The following is a 19,912-nucleotide window of genomic DNA, read 5'->3' on the forward strand; positions in this document are numbered from 1 at the left end:
GATTCTTCACAAGTGTTGATGTGGGCTTCAGTTTTACATGACGCATTTCTTCCGGCGATCGAGCGTTTCCATCGACTCGGCAGCGCGCCGACAAATTCATCGTTTCAGAAAGTGGATCGGTCAGAAGCCATTTTTCCAAAAGTGGACATCCACCGCAGAGGTCAAACTCGCGCGTGATGGGAAAAGCCTTGCTTATGGGACACGGGCAGGCTTTTTTGTTCTTTTTTTTCCCAAACCTTGACGCGCGCACACACACACACACACACACACAACACTGATTGGACGCTGCCCCCGAGGGGGGAAAATTTCAAGGAACGGACACACCTTCGCGCTACGAAAGCCGCGGCCGCAACTGCGGAGCGCCCCCCCCCACCCTCCCCAGGGACTTTAGCGCACGCTCAAACTCTGCAGGACTCGGAGCGCCAGGGCCAGCGCGGCCCAGCCGAGGGGCGCGCCGGTGAGGAAAAAGGCCGCGTGGCCGCCGGCGCCGCCGCTGGTGGCGGTGAAGGCGTCGAAGGAGCAGGTGTCGCTGTTGCCCACGTTGTCCACCACCTGCAGCTCCACCTCGGGCCACTTGCACAAGGCGTCGTAGGTCGCCAAGGTGACGTTCTGGTCGTCGGGCGCCGGTCTGAGGTGCAGCGTTCCGTTGCCTCGGGCGAGGCTGACCCGCTCCACGCCCGTCCCTTGGGGGCCGTCGCTCACCCTCACCAACAGGTGCCACGACGCCGCGCTGGAGTTGCGCACGCACCTGACGGCGGACAGCACCTCGCACGCGGGGGGCGTGAAGTCGCTCACCTGCGGCGGGACGGCAAGCGGTCGGCGGATGTTTGCCGGCCGCGCGCAACGGGACCGGCGAGCCACCCACCGGATTGAGGACGGAGATCCTGAGGACGGCGTAGTTGACGTCGCCGACTCCGGGGTCCTCCGCCTCGATCACCAGCGTGACGGTGGTGCCGGACGGCGTGTTGAGCGGCACGGACAGCGTCACCGTGCCGTTGGCGCTCGCTCCCGGCGCCGCCGGGAGGGTGCTGGGAGCGGTGACGGTGTAGAGCGGGTCGTTGGCGGTGGCCCGGATCGAGACGTTCCCTCCGCTTCCTTTGACCGTCACGGCGAAGGGCACCGACAAGGGCGTCCCGGGCACCAGGTTGCGCGGCGCTTTGGCCTAAACGCGCCCCGCCCCCCACCAAAAAAAAAAAAACAACCATTTGTGCCGTGCGATTTGCCAGAAGTTTGCCGGAACGGCGCCGCCCGGCGCACTCGCCTGGATGGTTATGTTGGACGCCCGGAAGCTGGTCGGCGACTGCCTTTGGAAAGTGCCGTCGGCGTTCACCGCGTTTCCCTCCACGCGCACCACAAAGGGCGCGGACGGCACGCTTTCCACCCGCACCAGGTAGCGGCCGCGCCCCTGGGGCTCCACTTGCCCCGGAACCTCCGGCGATCCCGCCACCTCGACCAGAGTGACCCGGGTGACGTCGGCCGCCTCGGCGTCGGTCAGCGTCACCAGCAGGCTCCCGTTGGTACCTCGGAAGGAAAGTCGGCTTCAGCGGGAAGGCCTTGGCCGCCTTTCGGGCTCGCGGAGGCGGCAGATTTCCTACCGGCCGAAGGACGCGTGTCGAGGACGTCGAATGTGTTTCGGGAGGGTACGTACTCCACAAAGTCAAACAGGAAGTCGACGGGACTCCGACCTTGAAAGTAGAACCGTTCAGCCGACAAATAGAGGCTTCCTTCGCTTTCCGTGCGCGGAGCGCTCACCGACGGCCTTCAGCGTGAACGCGTTTGCCGACTCCACCGTGACTTGCCACCTTCCCACTTGCGAATCCAGTTGCAAAGTTTGTAAGTTTCCCACCGGCTGTAAGGACATGGTAGTGAACACCTGCTCCACGCCTGTCAAGACACACGGCGCAACGCGTTGTCGTCAACGAGAAAGAGCGCTTTTGTGTCGGCTTTTGTGTGCGTTTCACCCTGGGGGTCGGTGACGGTGATGCGAGAAGAAGGCCCCGTCAGGAGAAGTCGCAGATCGCCGACGGTCTCGTCAACCGCAAAGGCAAAGTCTCCGTTCTGTCCCGCAGTCCTGGACGCCCGCAGCAGCGTCACCTAAGAAAAGCAATCGGACACGCCGAGGTTGACGCGCGTTGACGCTCGGAGCCCGCCGACGAGGTCGTGGACGCAACCAGAGAGGCGCTGGACATTTGCCCGACGATTCCGGTGGCCTCCTGGAGTTCGTCCTGCCTCAATTGCACCACCAGACCTCCGGCGGCCTCGGCCAGCTCCTTGTACAGCCGAGCGTCCGACTCGGCGATCCTGCCGGACGCTTGAGGGCGGCTCAGCTGCCTCCGGCGCCGACTGTTGGCCGCCGTTTGCGTGATCAGGAAGTACACCTGCACGGAGGAAGGCCTCTTTGATTGTCACGCGTGCGTCATCGGGGAGGATCCGGCGAGGCGCGCCCACCGCCGACTGAGTCCGCTCAATGAGGGCGATGACGGTGGACTTGAGCTGTGGGTCTTTGGCCGGCGCATCTGTGAAGAGGAAGATGTCCGAGCTTTGGGGAGCGTTGCTCAACGCCAACTTGACGTGGGAAAGAAGAGAACAAAAGGCGTGACGGTTTCCCCCTTTTGGGGGATTTGGCAAATCGCAAGCGTCGGGCCGTCCAAAGGGCTCCGTCGGGCGTTCGGTGCGCAGAGATTTGGTGGCGTTTCCGCTTCGCGGCGTCGCTCGTCTTTGAAAGAATATCACGGATGCCGGCGAGCGTACCTGAAGGCCCGAGAGAGCGGGCTCCTCGTCGTCTCCTCCGCCGCTCGCCGTCAGATCGTCGAGGATGTTCTTGAAGGCTTCCGGGTCGCTCGTCCTAATCGGCGGCCCGAACGCTGAAGCCAACGCAGAGAGCCGTTCCGGGTCAGAGTGGAAAGCCGAGAGCCGTCGCCTCCCGCTCCGCACCCCTACCGGGATCGTTGAAGGGCACCAGAATGTAGGCCGAGGGCTCGTCGTCGGTTCCCACTTGGCCGTCGATGAGGGAGGCCGCCGCGCTCTGCACGGCGGCGATATCGTCGCCCATGCTCTGCGTGGTGTCGATCACGAAACACAGAGCTTTCCCGGATCCTCTGGAGATGCCCAACATCCTGATCAAGCACATCAAAGCTTGACAGCGTGCGTGCCTGCGCCTGCGCCTGCGCCTGCGCCTGCGCCTGCGCCTGCGCCTGCGCCTGCGCCTGCGCCTGCGCCTGCGCCTGCGCCTGCGCCTGCGCCTGCGCCTGCGCCTGCGCCTGCGCCTGCGCGTCTCATGGCTCAGATGGGCGTACTGGAGGAAGGGTTGATTTCCCGCCGCCTGTCGAACATTCTCCAGGATCTCGCTGGTCGCCATGGTGGCCAGAGCGGCCGCCTCGGAGTGCAGGAAGCCGTGCTCGGAGTCAAAGGTGTCCTTGTTGATCCCGCCGGTCGGCTCAATTCTGCTGGTCAGGTCCAAGGCTCCTCCGTGACTGCACTTGCCTGTCCGACAAACAGCGTGGGGCCTCGTATCCCAAGAGCGCCCGCGAAAAGCCCGCCCTTCTTCCGCCCTTCTTCCGCCCTTCTTCCGCCCTTCTTCCGCCCTCCTTCCCTCACGCCGCCAATTGTGATCAAAGCGCGGCTTTTTCCTCCCTTCACTGCCTTTGTGGTCTTTTTCCAGCTGCCGCCTCGCCGTTTGGACCGAGCGCCTTCTCTCCAGAGACTCGGCAGCGATATTCCGGCAGCGACCGCCTTTGGGTGAGTTGACCGCCGAGCGCCAAGCTTTGAAATTCCCCCAACGGCCGCGGCCTTTGGGTGGAATTGTGCCAAATGCGCTCCCGATTGGAGGAGCGGCGCCGACCATGTTACTCCGACAAGCGCAAATGTTCTCCGGCTTCCTTCCGCTCTCGGCCGCAAATGCGTCTGACCCGTTCGCTTCCGTGACTTTGCGGCGCCCATGGACCCGCCTCATTCTCGTCTCTCGGTTTATCCCCTCTCGGTCCGTTTGCCGCGCTCGGCGATTCGGTGCGGCGTCGGTATCAACGAACGACATTTGACACCTGGGTTAGACGGCCCGCGCTCAGTTTCTGCTTCGTTTGCCCCGTCGACCAACGCGACTTTTTGAATGCGGGAGAAAGACGCCGACGATTCCCAAGCTACTCTTGTCCATTTGCTGCGTCAAACGCAACCCCCCCTTTTCATGGGCAAACGCGGGAGTCGGCCATGGCAAAAATGACCCTGAGAAGAGAAGCGAGCGGTACGCGGGTGAGCTTTTGCATCTGCGCAGAACTGGCGCACGCCCTTTGAACCGTTCGACGCGCGAGTGAGGCCAGTTGGCCTGTTTTTTTTCCCTTTCGACATTCAAGCCATTCTGAACCAGGAAGTGGACAAGCGCCATGTCACGTAGGCGCAGGGAAACATCCGATCGGCGTCCCCGCCCCCGAGTCGCGGCCGCGTTGCGCGTGATTTGGCCAAAGGGTCCGCCTTACCGCTGGGCTTGCTGGTCCCGGGAATGATTGCGAAATATCCCGTGGTCAGGATCTGATCCCGGGCGATGTCCTCCAGGATGTTGTTGCTGCAGTCATCGCCGTCGCAGCTGCGACAGGTTGCCCTGCTCTCATCTGCCACGGAACGGTCACGTTGGCCGTGAGCCGCGCTTGCCGGCGCCCGCCGCGGCCTTCCCGCAGCGGCCTTACCCGCTAGGTTGCCGATGCTGGTGTTGGCTCTGATCAGGTTGGAATTTGGAAGCGTGTTGCCGTTCTCCGCCCAGTTGCTGTGGCTGTAAAAATCCTTCGAGTCGAAGGGAAACCAAAGAAGTTAGCTCGCCGCCAGTTGTAAAGAGGCGCCACGGAGGCGGCTGGGGGAAAACCTGCAGCGTGTGGAGGGTCTCGCCCAGGCTGTCCTGAGCCGCTTCAAAGTTCTGCTGCTTGTTTTCGGCCTTGACCATCTGCAGGCCTGTGGTGATGATGTCTCGACCGCCGACGAAGGTCTCGTCGTCGAAGTGGAAGCGGGGGTCGAGCGCTTCCAACAGGTCCACGCGCACGTTGCGCAACGTGATGGAGCTGATGGCTCGCTGGAAGCTCTTGACGGAGCCTTGGGCCCGGCAGGCGGCGGCCACGCCCGAGGCGGTGAATGGCTGCGACTGCAGGCACAAAACGCACAAGGCACAAGGATTGCATCTTTTCGCCGAGGGTAACGAGAAAGGAGCGCGGCGATGGCGGGGGGCCCGCTATCGCCGCTATCGCTATCTTTTTATCGCTATCTTTTTGTTTCGGCTTGACTTCTCAAGCTTGACGCCAAAGGCCTCCCTCAGACCCCCTTCCATCCCGGTGGCCTTTTGCGCCAGCCCCTATCCATCCCGAGAGGAGCGTCGTCCCTCCCCAAAGCCGGCGTCCGTCATCCGCGTCGCCAAATCCTCCAAATGATCCCTTTTGCCAAAGTCAGAGCGCACGGTTCGTGCGCAACGTGACGTGGATGCGCGTCTCGTCGTGCGCCGCCGGGCTCCATCGTCGGAGCCGACAGCGGCGCCGTGACCGCCGCGCGTACGTTCCGCCGGGTGCTTTCAAAGGGAAAGCCAGACGCGGCTCCGATGTGAATGTACATCGATATGACTTGTCGCACGTTTGACGAGAAAGCCGACGCTTGATTCGGACACCTTATTGGGCCGGATGTTGAGCGGCAGAGCGAAAGGCCTCCGTCTCATCGCTTTCCGACAGCAAATGGAGAGGCCTTTTTTTGGGGGGCATGGACCGGCGACAGATACGGCACCGAAGCGAGAAGGGGTCTCACGGGAAGGTCGAAGTCGTTCCCCTCGGCTTCGGCCAGCGCGCGGCACACTTGAACGGTGACGTTCAAAATGGCTTCCTCCGTGATCTCCTGGTGACTCTTTGAATCTCCGGGCAGAATTCCAAATCCCCGAGCTCCGCTTTGAAGCAGCAGGACGCCCAAAAGCCCCAAAACGGGCGACATGTTTTCTCAACCTGTCCTGAAAAAGCAAAGGCGAGTTTGGCCCAGTCGACGGTCGCCTTCCTCGAGCTTTCCTTCTTTCGGCGAGTCGGAAGAGGAGTCGTTCTGAAAGTCTGACGGCTTTTCCGTGCGGTTAAAGGGAATGACGACAGAGAGTGCGCCGCGAGGAAAGAGGCTGGGCCGCCCGTGCGGGACCTGTTGGACCTGTTGCTTGTGTTATGACAACATCGGTCTTTGGTGAGGCCGATGCTGAGAATTTTTGGCCTTTTGTGTTGCGCTCTCGGAGCGTCGCGATGATCTGACTCACGTCATCCTCGACCGGAAGCGTGATTACTCGATGCGCTCTGTGAATGCGCGCAAGGAATCGGATTGACCAACTGCGCTATCCGGAGCCAATCCGAAAAGCATTTGATTTGCATTGCAAGCAAAACGGCAATCGCCCAGAGCGCGCCCCTATTGGTTTGTTTTCGTGTTCGTCTCACACATGCTGTCCAGTTTGCCTGCCCGGGTCCACGTTGATAACGGTGAAGTCGGCGTCACATCCGAGGGAACCTTCTCGAATGTAATCAACGGAGTCCTAACTAGCCGAATATCCCAAATATAGTCAAGCGGGTATGTGCGGATACAAGAAGGGGCTCTGTGACTGCCGTGCACCGACTTTTGTGACTTTTGAGCTTCTCTCCTTCTATTTGCAGGTGTTCCAGTGTCCCTCGTGTCATTTGTTCCTCTTTTTGTTCCCCCTCCCTTCACCTTCTGCGGGACACTCACTCCGACGCAACCGGCAGCTTATCGTCTATCGGCTCAGTTGGTGACCTCTCCGGGATCTGCGGGCAACCGCGTCGATCTTCGGCATGCATGAAGCGGCTTCTTGTACTCTCAGCAATGCGGGTTCTCCGGTCTTCGGAGAACCCGCTCATGCAAACCATTATCATAGCGATTGAACAGTTCAACCTATGACTTCAGGAGAAGAACGGCAATCGTGTGCCCAGCGTAAGCGGTGGGGCAAATGCTGTCCGATCGGGTGGGGAGGGAGCTACGCCCTCAAGGGCAGCGAACATCCAGGGGTGTACCACTCCCCCCCCCCCCCGGCCCCCACCATCACCCACTCGCTCGAAGCACAATATGGCGAGGAGCGTACGGCCCTCAATGATGCCGCGGAGAGGCCAAATCCCAGACGGACGATAAAGCTGCCACCCTAGAACGGCGAAGGTCCTCCAGAGGTGAACCTCATCCCGGTCCGCATGGCAGCACTGTTCAACGACTCCAAGGCATCGCGGGGCTGCAGTCACACGAATGATCCTCGTGTCGAACTCCGGTCCCGGAGGGCCGCCGTCCTGCATGTTTTCCAAGTCTCCCTGTTGCAACACACCTGATTCAAATGATCACTGATGAACAGGTTCAATATCAGGCTTCCGCAGACCACGCTGATGATCTGATCATTTGATTCGGGTGTGCTGCAACGGGGAGGCTTGGAAAACATGCAGGGCAGCGGCCCTTTTAGTTTGGATGTTTTAGCATCGAAAACATGAAAACCATCATCTCCGAAGGACTGAATGTGGCTGGCTCCCTCGAGTGGGCGCGCCGCGCCATTGCATCCCTCCCATCCAAGCGTATGGAGGACCCACTTTCTGCTCACTTCGGGGGCATTTTCGCAGCAGCCCCAAAAAACGATGGCGTGAGAAAGAATTTCTTCCCGTGTAATCACTAGCTGTTGGATGACTTGGGTGTTTCTTTGTTCTTCCGCGTGTCGCGGAGTGATACGTGAAGTTGAATAAATGATGACGGAAGTGACGCAAACGGCCCACAAAATGGCACCAGCTTCCCGCCGTGGCTCCGGCAGAGCTACGAGGAAGTCGCAGTGGTAAGTCGCATCTCCATGATAGTCCGCGTACATTTACACACTTTGATTTACATTTACATTTGTTGTTTGTTGTACATTTACACTTTGGTTTTCTTTTTCTATTGTGTGGTGTGCTGAATTAGTTCCGCGATTCGTTCCGAGTCCACCTTGCTTTTTTTGTTACTTAATTGACGTTTTGTCGAGTGAAAAGTTTTCCACGTTCAGTTGCTCGAAAGTGCTTGTTGTTGCGCAGTCATGTCGGAGACCGAAAGCGACTTCACCGTCGCTCCCGCCATACCGTGTGTTGCTGCCACTGTTTGTTTCTTGTCGGTTTTACTGTCTATAGTTGTTGGTGGCGTTTTTCATTTGGTCGTTTGTGTTACTGGCGTGAGGCCGCAGTTCGTCATGGCCGCCATCATTATTCTTTGCGCAGTCGTTTCTGCTGCGTGTGATGCGGTTAGTGAAATCTTGTAAATAACAGGCAGCGAATTCCGGATTTTCACATTTTCATGAAAGTTGAGGAAAAATTGCCTAAAATGAATCTGGATATTAGCTGACAACCACTGGTCTAGTGGGGATTTTTTTTAAGTGGGTGTACGCGATTCTGGGATGTTCTCTATATCAGTGGCGTCCCGTCAGGGCCAGCAAGGCCTTCTCTGCTGGCCTAAACTCAGAAAAGTAAATTTATTAAATTTACTTTTCTGAGAGTAACATGCATTTAATTTATAATTTTTATATGTCAACCAAATTATTCTCTGTATTCTTTAAGTCATATTATTTCCACCTAGTTGAGTGGCTTTCAATGTTATTTGAAATGACATTAAAAGACACTCAAATAACTTATTTATTATGGTAGAGTTTTTAACCAATCATATTTCAGTTAGCTTGTGTTGCGTGGTCAACTAAACTTGCACGGGGCCTTCAGATGAAACCCTGTGCGCTGTAAATGAACGGGCATAGTCGGCTTGCGATGGCCAATCGGATCACAAGTGTGCGTACCGGGGCCAGCTAGAAGGGCTTACGGCGACACTGGCCGTGCGCGTTCGGTGATTGGAAGAGCGCCTGCTAGACGGACCTGTTGCTGCATTTTGACCCAAAATGGCCGAAGGAGAAGACATTGATCTGGTCGCGGGACTACTTTCCACACAATTTTCAAGACTGACCTTCCACTGGATTTCCCAAACGAAGTTGTTTTACCAAGGCAGCAAGGAAACATCAGAGCACGGCCGGCACTTACAAGCTACGTATGGTGCGTTTCAAAACGTTTGGGGACACTCGCGTAGATCTGCTGCTCAGTGAACAGGCACTACATTGGTGAGTAAATGAATTCCATTTTACATTGCTTATTTTATTTCGTTGGTATTAACGGTCACGAAATAAAATGACAAAGATGCGCGAATGTATCAAATAGATCGGCCCGCCTGCAATTTATAATGGCGCATTGTAGTCGGCTTTGTGCACTAAAATTCATTCCATCTTAGCTACACAACATTTTCAGTTATTTGCCGTTGTATAGCCTATTCTCAAAATGCAAATGATCTGTTCATTTTATTTTCAAAGAATAGTTTGTTTTGTTGTGTGGTTGGTGTCTTGTTTCACATTGCGCAATGTATTGGACAGACTTGTTTATGATCACACAGCGTCATTTGGGTGGCATTTTGAGTATTTTTAAAAATCTTTTTATTTTGGACAAAATCTGTAAATTGAGTTTATTGCTCTGAATTGTGAATGCATACTTGATGGTTTGAAATGCTCCTGAAATGATGTGCGGCCCAACGAACCTGTATTGTTCATGTATGTGACGTCACTGAAGGCCTACGGTTGAAATGCACGGCCCACCACTGCTATATATTCATGCAGAACATCAATCATGGGCTACACCACCAGTTGAACTAACGTTAAATTTAATGTTTTACTGCACCAAAATGATCACAGGCCAACGTTAAGCATAACTCGCATTAGGGCTAAAACCGAAAAAAAAAATTGAATGTGGCGTTGGGAGAAGTGGGTGGACGGCATACCACGCCCCCTGCTGACAACATTGAACGAACACGCGTTTGAGTTTGTTTGTAGCGACGCCACTCGAGCTAAGCGCGCCTCGGCACTCAATAGTCCGCTGGTCTCTGCTGTAACATACAGTGAAAGCCAATATTATACTTTAATTTTTAAACTTGAAGTGAGTAAAAACACTGATTGCACAGTAATATTCACTTCTTTGAGGCTGAGGCTGATACTCGGTGGTGTCTTATCTTTTCTACAGGTTCATCAATATTTGGGGTCAGGCTCTGAGCTGAGCAAATCCTCAAAATTGAGTGAAGGTGTTCAGCAGTAAGTCATCTTCTGTGTGTTTGTTCAGCTTCATCAAAGAAAGTAGTTGTTCACACACACATACCGTATGTGCTGCCAAAGCTTTGACATTGTTTGATCAGCCTGGACGCGCAGCTGGGCCACCATGTCAGGGAGGAAACGGGCAAACTGCGCAGCACCCACTGCTGAGGATGTAAAGCCAAAAACTCCTGTCCCGCTTAGGCTGGAGGCCACTCCGCGGACGAAAATTGACAACTGGGCAACGTCACAAACTTCAGCGTTCTCATCCACAGCCAAGGAATATGCAATGACATCCTTTCCGTTGTTCACAAGCTGCTCTTTTAGATAAATGGACAGCTGCTCTACTCGCTCGGCAATTGGTGGAGGACTCGGACGTGCTGGTGGATTACACCATACGCAAGTTCTACGTCCAACACATCAGAAGCATCGAATGGCTCGTTCTGGGCAACGATTTCCACTTAACACTTTGTTCATCTTGTAGCAATCGAATGATGCCGCGTGTGGTCACGCCGCTCCATTTCACCAACTGGCCCAACTTCGGCGTGCCCTTCTCTCCCATCGGCATGCTCAAGTTCCAAGAAAGTCAAAGGCGCTCAAGCCGCCCGTCGCGCCCATCGTGGTCCACTGCAGGTACATTACAGGCATCGCGCTTCAAAATATTTCTCTGGCTAATGTTAAGAATGTAACTACATGATCAAGTCTGTACAACCCAATAATAGTTACATTCATAACGGAGACCAATAAACCAAAGTTGACAAGCCTGATGTTTACACCTCCCCCAGCGCTGGCGTTAGTCAGACGGGCAGGTTCATCGTGATTGATGGTATGATGGACAAGATTTACGCCGGACACAAAGCGGTAGTTTGGAAATCCGAGAGCAGCGTCCGCAGCTCTTCCAGATGAATGTGAGTCGGGGCGCAGCCCCAAAACCTCTTTTGCACCTTGTAGATGCAGTATGCGTTGATTTGCCAGGCGCCAAAATGCCTAACTCGAACAGACTAACGCTTACTGCCGAATCCCAACTCTAATCAAAACCCCTAACCCTGATTCTCCCGCCAACTAACTCACCCCCAAACCCCAAGAAACGGGTGTCCAAACTTGGTCTTCAAGGGCCGCTGTCCTGCCTGTTTCTCCATCTCTCCCAGGAGCAACGCGCCTGATTCAAATAATCAGGATCGTTCAAATGCTGGCTGATGAGCTGATCATCTGAATCCGGTGTGTTGCACCCGTCGGAGCTGGAAAACGGGCAGAAAAGTGGCCCTCAAGACCCGGAGTTGGACACGCCTACCCTCACACCCCAATCCTCATGCTCAACCAACACCTAACCTCGAACCTCATCTCCACTCCCCCCATAAGAGGATGCCGCAGTTTCTTGTATACTTGTAACACGAACCCCTCGCCAACTTCGAACACCCGTGATCTGTATTCCTCTCAGGTTGCAGTGACAAGGTTTGACCAGCAGAGGGCGGCTATCGCTGCTTGCTGTGCAGGGCCGAAGGGGCTCTCACATTTTACAGTGAATAACTCAAACTTCGACGCCTAAATTCTGTAACACGAACCCCTGACCCTATTCTTAAACCTAACCCCAATCGCCAGACTCCCCAACACTCGTACGCCACCTTCAACATTGACGTGAGTGGTAGATTGATAATTGCTCGATTTTCTTCCAAGTTTTCCTTGAACAGGGTTTCACCATAAAGAACAAATTCTCAGCAGCACAAGGTAAGTTGATGTTCACTCGATTCGAGTTGCTTTGCAAAAAACAAACACGATTTTTGTTGTGCCAGGTCCAAAGAGGACACGATGGCTGATCTCTGGAGGATGATTTGGGAGCAGGCGGTTGTTATTCTGGCGCACCTGAAGGAAGTGAGTGGTTGCCATGCAGCGAAACGGGGGGGGAAAAACGGCGGCATAAAAGGGACTTCTGGCCCCCCCCCCCAATCCTCCCCAAAATTTAATTCGGGTCTCACCCTAATTTTCTTCAGTTAATCTAAAATTCCTTGCCATTGCAAGTGGCAAGAGAAAAATGGAGGAATAGTCAAAGCGATGGTGGAGAATGAACTTTCCAAGGGCTCTGAAATTGCAATTTGAAACAAAATGAAAGATGTCCATTGCCATGTAGGACGTGTGTGACAGTTGCTGTCACTGGCTGGATCGGGGCTGCTGGACCTACGGGCACGTGGCAGTGGAGGACTCGGACGTGCTGGTGGATTACACCATACGCAAGTTCTACGTCCAACACATCAGAAGCATCGAATGGCTCGTTCTGGGCAACAATTTTCACTTAACACTTTGTCCATCTCGTAGCAATCGAATGATGCCCCGTGTGGTCACGCCGCTCCATTTCACCAACTGGCCCAACTGGCCCAACTTCGGCGTGTCCTTCTCTCCCATCGGCATGCTCAAGTTCCAAGAAAGTCAAAGGCGCTCAAGCCGCCCGTCGCGCCCATCGTGGTCCACTGCAGGTACATTACAGGCACCGCGCTTCAAAATATTTCTCTGGCTAATGTTAAGAATGTAACTGCATGATTAAGTCCGTACAAATCAATAATAGTTACATTCATAATGGAGACCAATAAACCAAAGCCTGATGTTTACACCTCCCCCAGCGCTGACGTTGGTCAGACGGGCAGGTTCATCGTGATTGATGGTATGATGGACAAGATGCACGCTGGACACAAAGCGGTAGTTTGGAAATCCGAGAGCAGCGTCTGCAGCTCTTCCAGACCGACGTGAGTCGGGGAACTGCCCCAAAACCTCGTTTTGTACATACGGGTGGTAAATTCACACCAACGGTCCTGGCTCGTTTCTGTCTTGCAGATGCAGTATTTGTTCATCTACCAGGCGCCAAAATGCGTAACTCTCACCGCCTTAACTGTATTTGTGATTTAATGTGAACTGTTCTGTAATCCCGAATGCATTATCGCCTCACCCCATCACCTGCCTATCCTCTTGAACAAAATCCCTTGAACCCTTACTCTGAAGGCCTAACCTCTAATGCCTATACAGATAATTACCTAACCTAAGAGGCCGATCTGCTTTACCCTAATGTCTAACTGCAATCTCAAACCTCGAGCGCCAACCCTGAACATCGTGTCCTCAACCATAAAACCCTAACACTGTCAACCCCATCTTTTAATCCCTAATCCTACCCCTCACCACTTTAACCATATTCCAAATGCAAACTCTAAACCTCAACCTGAATCCTAAATTCCCTTGCACCCTCAGACCCAGGGGTGTCCGAACTCTGTCCTTGGGCGGCTGTCCTGCCCGTTTCCCAGCTCCCCCAAGAGCAACACGCCTGATTCAAATAATCAGGATCGTTGTAATGCTGCTTCAGAGATGCCTGATGAGCTGATCATCTGAATCAAGTGTGTTGCAGCCGGGAGAGATGCAAAACGGCCGGGACAGCAGCCCTTGACGACAGTTTGGACACCACTGGTTTAAGGGTAAAGGGAAATTAGGATGAAGGTTAGTTTAGAGTGAGCATTTGGGATATGGTTAAAGTGGAGAGGGGTAGGATTAGGGATTAAAAGATGGAGGGTTGAAAGTGTTATGGGTTGAGGTGAAGGCACCATGTTAAGGGTTAACACTTGAGGGTTGAGATGGGGGTTAGAATTGGGGTGAGGAAGAAAGGCATCTTTGGTTAGGTGGTTGGATGTATAGGCGTTAAGGATTAAGCATTCAGAGGGAAGGGTTTGAAGGATTTTGTTTGAGGATACTCGGGTGTTGGGTTTATGGGATGATGCATTTGGACTGTTCGGGTTTGGCTTGCAGACGGTTTGTTTCCACGCTTTTAGAAGGATATGGGTTTAGTGTTTAAAGTTGGGTTATGGTTGAGGTTAGAGGAAGGGTGAGAGGGTTTGAGGTCATTCTGAAATGTGATCAGTTGGTCACTGCAACCCTAAAGAATACACGTTTGGGGTGTTATAGGTTGGGGTAAAGGGTAGGATTGAGGTTAAAAAGGGGTGTTAAGCCTAAATCATAACGGTAAGCCCAAAACCTGCTCAAGCCAACCCGTAACGCTGACTTTCTCACACCTAACCCTATCCCCCAACTACCTAACGGTTAACCCTCTCCTCCAAAAACCCTTTCTCTAATCCCCTCACCCAATTCCAAACCCAGACGCTTGTTCCTTGCACCTGTCATGAGCTTTTTTCAGTTAGTGGAGATGACAGCGCTGTTGGACGGTCTACGCTGGTGTGGCCTAGGATAAGGAGAGGAACGCCAGTGCTGACTTGTCGATGAAACGAATTTAAGGTACAGAAGTGAAACAATCCTTTTTTTTTTCGTTAAATGGACACTGTCTTGTTTACTTTGGAACTTGGCTTTTTGCAGACGTGTTCACATAATGAGCATAACTTTGATCACTGAAATGACACTATTCTCTCCTCTGTCATCTAGAACTGCTTCAGTCGTGTATGCGGGAGAAGTGGCTCAGATTGCATCACTGTCGTCATTTGGAAGTATGGTGCATTTCTGCTGTTTATTCTTGTTGATGAGTGTGCACCGTTCTAATAAAACAAGATGCCTATCTGCGTCACCTCAACCATAAACCCTTAACACTGTCAACCCTCTAACTTTTAACCCCTAACCACTTTAACCATATTCCAAGTGCTAACTCTAAACCTCAGCCTTAATCCTAATTTCCCTTAAACCCTCAAACCCAGGGGTGTCCAAACTCTGTCCTTAAGGGCTGCTGTCCTGCCCGTTTCCCAGCTCCTCCAAGAGCAACACACCTGATTCAAATAATCAGGATCGTTGTAATGCTGCTTCAGAGATGCCTGATGAGCTGATCGTCTGAATCGGGTGTGTTGCAGCCAGGAGAGATGCAAAGCAGACAGGACAGCGGCCCTTTGAGACCAAGTTTGGACACCCCTGAGTTTCAGGGTAAAGGGAAATTAGGGTTACGGTTGAAGTTTAGAGTAAGCATTTGGGGTATGGTTAAAGTGGTGAGGGGTAGAATTGGGGGATAAAGTTGGAGGGTTGACAGTTAGGGGTTTATGGTTGAGGTAAGGGCACAATGTTCAGGGTTAACCCTTGAGGTTTGAGTTTGGGGTTAGGAATTGGAGTAAGGCAGATAGAATTTTTGGGTTCAGTGGTTAGATGTATAGGCATTAAGGGTTAGGTGTTCAGAGTCAGGGTACAAGGATTTTGTTTCAGTATAGTCGGGTGTTAAGGTTATGCGATGACGCATTCAGGCTGTTCGGTTCGTCATACAGGCGATTTGGGTTTGGTGTGTCGACGCTTTTAGGATACGGGGGTTTGGTGTATGTGTTTACTACCTAACGCTTAATCCTCTAATCCAAACCCATGTGCTTGTTCGTTGCACCTGTAATGAGCTTTTTCACAGGCCTGGTCTATTTAGTGGAGATGACGGCGCTGTTGGACGGTATGCGCTGGTGCGGCTGGATGGGTTGTGGAGCCGAGGATTAGGAGAAAGGGGAACGTCGGTGTTGACTGTCGAAACAAATTTAAGGTACAGAAGTGAACCTTTAATTTTTTTTGGTCAATGGACACTCGGACCTCTTGTTTACTTTCAAACTTGGCTTGTTGCAGACGTGTCCACATATTGAGCTTTTTTTCACAGGCCTGGTCTATTTAGTGGAGATGACAGCGCTGTTGGACGGTCTGTGCTGGTGTGGCTGGTTGGCTTGTGGAGCAGAGGTCAATGAGGAGAGGAACGTCAGTGCTGACTGTCGATGAAACAAATTTAAGGTACAGAAGTGAACCAATTTTTTTTTTTCTTCAGTCAATGGACACTGTCTTTACTTTCAAACTTGGCTTGTTGCAAACATGTGCACATATTCAGCATAACATCTCTGGTCACTGAAATGACACACTTCTCTTTCATCTAGAACTGCTTCAAATGTGTATGTGGGAAAAGTGGCTCAGATTGCATCACTGTCCGTGTTTTATGTGTTGTGTGCTACATCAAACCAGCATTTGGAAATGTGGCGCATTTCCGCTGTTTATTCTTGTGTTGATGAATGTGCACTGTTCCAATAAAATCTTCACACTCAGTATGCTAACCTCCTCACCAACCCTTAACAGTAAACTATAACCCTAACCCTGTACCCTCACTCCTAACCAAAACCCTCAAATCACCTACCCTGAACGCTAACCTCCATAATCCTTAAGCTATTGTTAAATCTTAACCTTTAATTCTCCCCTTAACCTGACATATTGTGTACCTTAACCCAATTCATCCGTAAGACTCTAAATCCGCAACCCCTAAATCCTAAAATTAAACTTGAACCCTAACCCTCATCCATACTGCAGGAATGTCCAGCCCTAGGCCTGGAGGGCCACTGTCCTGCCAGTTGTCCATTCCCGGCTGCAACACACCTGATTCAGATGATCAGCTCATCAGCCATCTCTGAAGCAGCATTGGAACGATCCTGATTATTTGAATCGGGTGTGTTGCTCCTGGCGAAGTTGGAAAACAGGACAAGCATCCCTTGAGGACTGAGTTTGGAGACCCCTGCCTTTTACCCTAATCTCCCTCACTCAAACCCTAATTCCCTAATGCAAACACCTGTCCATGTACTGTAGCTGCTAAACAATGATCCCCACACCTCTTAACCTAACTATAAACACTAACCCTCTAATCCAGGGGTCTCCAACGTGGTGCCCGCGAGCACCAGGTAGCCCGTGAGGACCACACCAGTAGCCCGCCAGTGCTAGGATTGTGATTTGCTCGTAGAAATTATGATTTAAAAATGCAAACATGGGCAGTATTATAGATTCTATAGCTACCTATTTAGCTATCTAACTAGCTAGCTACAGTATACGTCTAGCTAGCTAATGTTCTAATATTATTAAATTTAATTTGTACAAATGTTATTTCAGACGCGTATCAATTTGGTAGCCCTTCACACAATCAGGACATATGAAGTAGCTCTCACTCTCAAAAAGTTTGGTGACCCCTGCTCTAATCCTAACTAAACTAACATTAACCCCAAACCTTGACCCACAAAATGCTAGCCCCTAATTCTAACCCGATTTGACAATGCAACCCCCACATCAGAGCCCCGGGCCTGGAGGTCCACTGTCCGGCCTGTTGTCCAACTCTCCTGGCTACAACACACTTGATTCAGATGATCAGCTCATCAGCAATCTCTGAAGCAGCATTAGAACGATCCTGATTGTTTTGAATCAGACGTGTTGCTCCTGGCAAAGTTGGAAAAGGGTCAGGACAAGCGTCCCTTGAGGACAGTTTGGACACCCAAACCCTAATTCCCTAATGCCAACACCTGTCCATGTACTCTAACCTCTACACCGTGATCCCTACACCCCTTAACCTAACTATAAACACGAATCCTAACTAAACTAACATTAACCCTAAACCTTGACCCACAAAATGCTAGCCCCCAATTCTAACCTGATTTTGACAATGCAACCCCCACATCAGAGCCCCGGGCCTGGAGGTCCACTGTCTGGCCCGTTGTCCACCTCTCCTGGCTGCAACACACTTGATTCAGATGATCAGCTCATCAGCAATCTCTGAAGCAGCATTAGAACGATCCTGATTTTTTTGAATCAGGCGTGTTGCTCCTGGCAAAGTTGGAAAAGGGTCAGGACAAGCGTCCCTTGAGGACCGAGTTTGGACACCCCTGCCATTCTCTGTAATCCCCTCACACAAACCCTAATTCCCCAACCTTCAATGTTAATACCTGTCCTTGTACTCTAACCTATAAACCATGACCCCCTCCCCTACACCCCCTAACTACACTTATGGTAATCCTAAACCTTGACCCAGAAAATGCTAGCCCCTTAATCCTAACCCGATTTGACAATGCAACCCCCAAATCCGAGCACCAGCCTTCATCCATACTCCAGGAATGTCTGGGCCTGGAGGGCCAATGTCCTGCTTTTTTCCCACCTCTTTCATGTGTAACACACCTGATTCAGATGATCAGCTCATCAGCCAGCTCAGTCATTAGAATGATCCTGGTTATTTGAATAAAGGCGTGTTGCTCCCGGCAGAGCTGGAGAAACAGACAGACCAAGTTGGGACACCCCTGCCCTATCCTGAACCTTCTAACTCTAAACGCTAGCCCTGTACCCTCACCCCTATCCTAAACCATAACTCTTGAATCCCCTACTCTAAACCCCTAACACTTTAAACCCCCAAGGCCAATTTTAAATCCTACCTCTTAATCCCAACTCCCGAACCAGACCGTTAACGCTAACCTCGCATAACCCTAATCCCCTGTAACCTCTTCACCATCAATGCTGAAACGCCAAAATGCTGAACCCGAACTGCCTAAACGCCTAAGGGTCTCACTCCTAACATCAAATCTTAACCCTGATCCTCTTAATCCTATCCCTAACTTGAAACCCAGATTCTCCAGCCCTAACCTAATACTAACTCTGGCCCTACACCTTGTCTGAACCTAAACCCTACTCCAAACCCGAACTTTCATCAGAACTGCCTAAACACCTAACCTAAAATGCCCAATTCTAACACTAAAAGCAAAATGTCCTCTCCTTAACTTCTACCTAACGCACAACCATGACTCGGAGCTTCTCAAACCTAACCCCTCACCCATTTACCTTAACCCACCCGTTATCACCGAAAATGCTGGCCTCTTACCCCAGCTTCAACCGCAGGCCCCCCCCACCTCCCCCCAAAATCGTAAAACTAAACTTAAACTCTTCCATACTCCAGGCATGTTGTGCTCTGGGCATTGGCGGGCCACTGTCCTGCCTGTTTTCCACCTCTCCTGGCTGCAACACACCTAATTTAGATAATCAGCTCATCAGCCAGCTCTGAAGCAGCATTAAAACGATCCTGATTATTTGAATTGTGTGCTGCCCCTGGAAGAACTGGAAAAGGGCCGGACGGAGACTCTTAATGACAGTTTGGACACCCCTGCCCTACCCTGAACGCTAATCCCAACCTAAACCATTACCCCCTACCCGAAACTAACAACCCCGAACCACCCAATATCTATAATCCTAAAACCAGATTAAGACCTAACTTCTTATTGCCAGTGAATTAAGTGACACTAATGCCTAACTGCTGTCAGTTTATGCAATTTGGTTTTATTTCATTGGGACAGTGCACATAAATCAACAAATCGAGGAATAAGCGGTGAAACTGGGTAATCTTTTACAACTGAACCCAGTCTGCAAAACCTGCAAACGAAATTTTCCAATGTAAAATATGGACAAATGGAAGCTGTACCATCCCAAGTGACACATTCAGCAGGAGTCATTTGAATGCTGATGGAATTACACGAAGACTCAAGTGTTCAACCATTGGAGAAGTGAGGATGACAGATGTGGAAAAGGAAGGTAAAATTGTACTCCAAGTTGTGCTTATTCTCGTCACATTCATTATGATTTATGGACATTAATCATTAAATTCTATGATGACTAGGTAATTTATTTGTGAACGTGTTTATGTAAACAAAATGTTGTCTCATTTCTTCCAGATCAAGACCCTCATCCAGGCCAAAACTGGACTTGACTGAATAAAGCCAAAGTTGTCTCTCACAAACGATCCATACGAGTTGTCTTTTTTTTTTTCACTTCCAAGTGTGCCAAATTGTTTACATTAAAAAGACATTGATGGAAATTGCTTTTGTAGTTTGATCTTGATTGCTTTTGTAAGTTGATCTTCTCAAGCCGTGACCACCTGATGTTGCTCACAGTGGTCATCGGTGTGCTCAGGGTCTGTTTGCCCAGACGTGAAAAATTAGAAGGAACATTGCACCCAAGGTGCACAATGGCCTAACTCTAGCCCCTCTTATTCTAACCCCACGCCTTACACAAACCCTAACAACTCCC

At 51.7% G+C, this 19,912-nt stretch overlaps 1 protein-coding gene and 2 long non-coding RNA genes across 3 annotated transcripts; 2 read left to right on the forward strand and 1 right to left on the reverse strand.

Moving 5' to 3' along the window:
* Window positions 1-246: 246 nt before the first annotated feature.
* LOC127588734 (von Willebrand factor A domain-containing protein 7-like) lies at window positions 247-6,093 on the reverse strand. The gene is made up of 15 exons (XM_052047566.1): window positions 5,770-6,093; window positions 4,850-5,122; window positions 4,677-4,770; window positions 4,470-4,601; window positions 3,297-3,483; window positions 2,941-3,116; window positions 2,752-2,864; window positions 2,449-2,565; window positions 2,172-2,378; window positions 1,962-2,094; window positions 1,753-1,884; window positions 1,596-1,685; window positions 1,262-1,521; window positions 866-1,162; window positions 247-795 (listed from the first exon to the last, which is right to left on the reverse strand). Exons 1-15 carry the CDS (start codon window positions 5,947-5,949, stop codon window positions 388-390), a joined length of 2,799 nt encoding a protein of 932 aa, XP_051903526.1. The 5' UTR covers window positions 5,950-6,093; the 3' UTR covers window positions 247-387.
* Window positions 6,094-10,289: 4,196 nt separating this feature from the next.
* On the forward strand, window positions 10,290-13,154 carry LOC127589039 (uncharacterized). Its single transcript, XR_007959272.1, has 3 exons — window positions 10,290-10,744; window positions 10,897-11,019; window positions 12,935-13,154. It is a non-coding gene; the product is annotated as an uncharacterized LOC127589039 (long non-coding RNA).
* A 2,333-nt stretch (window positions 13,155-15,487) lies between these two features.
* LOC127587980 (uncharacterized) lies at window positions 15,488-16,721 on the forward strand. Its single transcript, XR_007958931.1, has 3 exons — window positions 15,488-15,593; window positions 15,705-15,832; window positions 15,973-16,721. It is a non-coding gene; the product is annotated as an uncharacterized LOC127587980 (long non-coding RNA).
* Window positions 16,722-19,912: the final 3,191 nt, after the last annotated feature.

The sequence above is a fragment of the Hippocampus zosterae genome, chromosome 16 (assembly GCF_025434085.1).
Source record: "Hippocampus zosterae strain Florida chromosome 16, ASM2543408v3, whole genome shotgun sequence".
In the NCBI taxonomy this organism is placed as follows: Eukaryota; Metazoa; Chordata; class Actinopteri; order Syngnathiformes; family Syngnathidae; genus Hippocampus; species Hippocampus zosterae.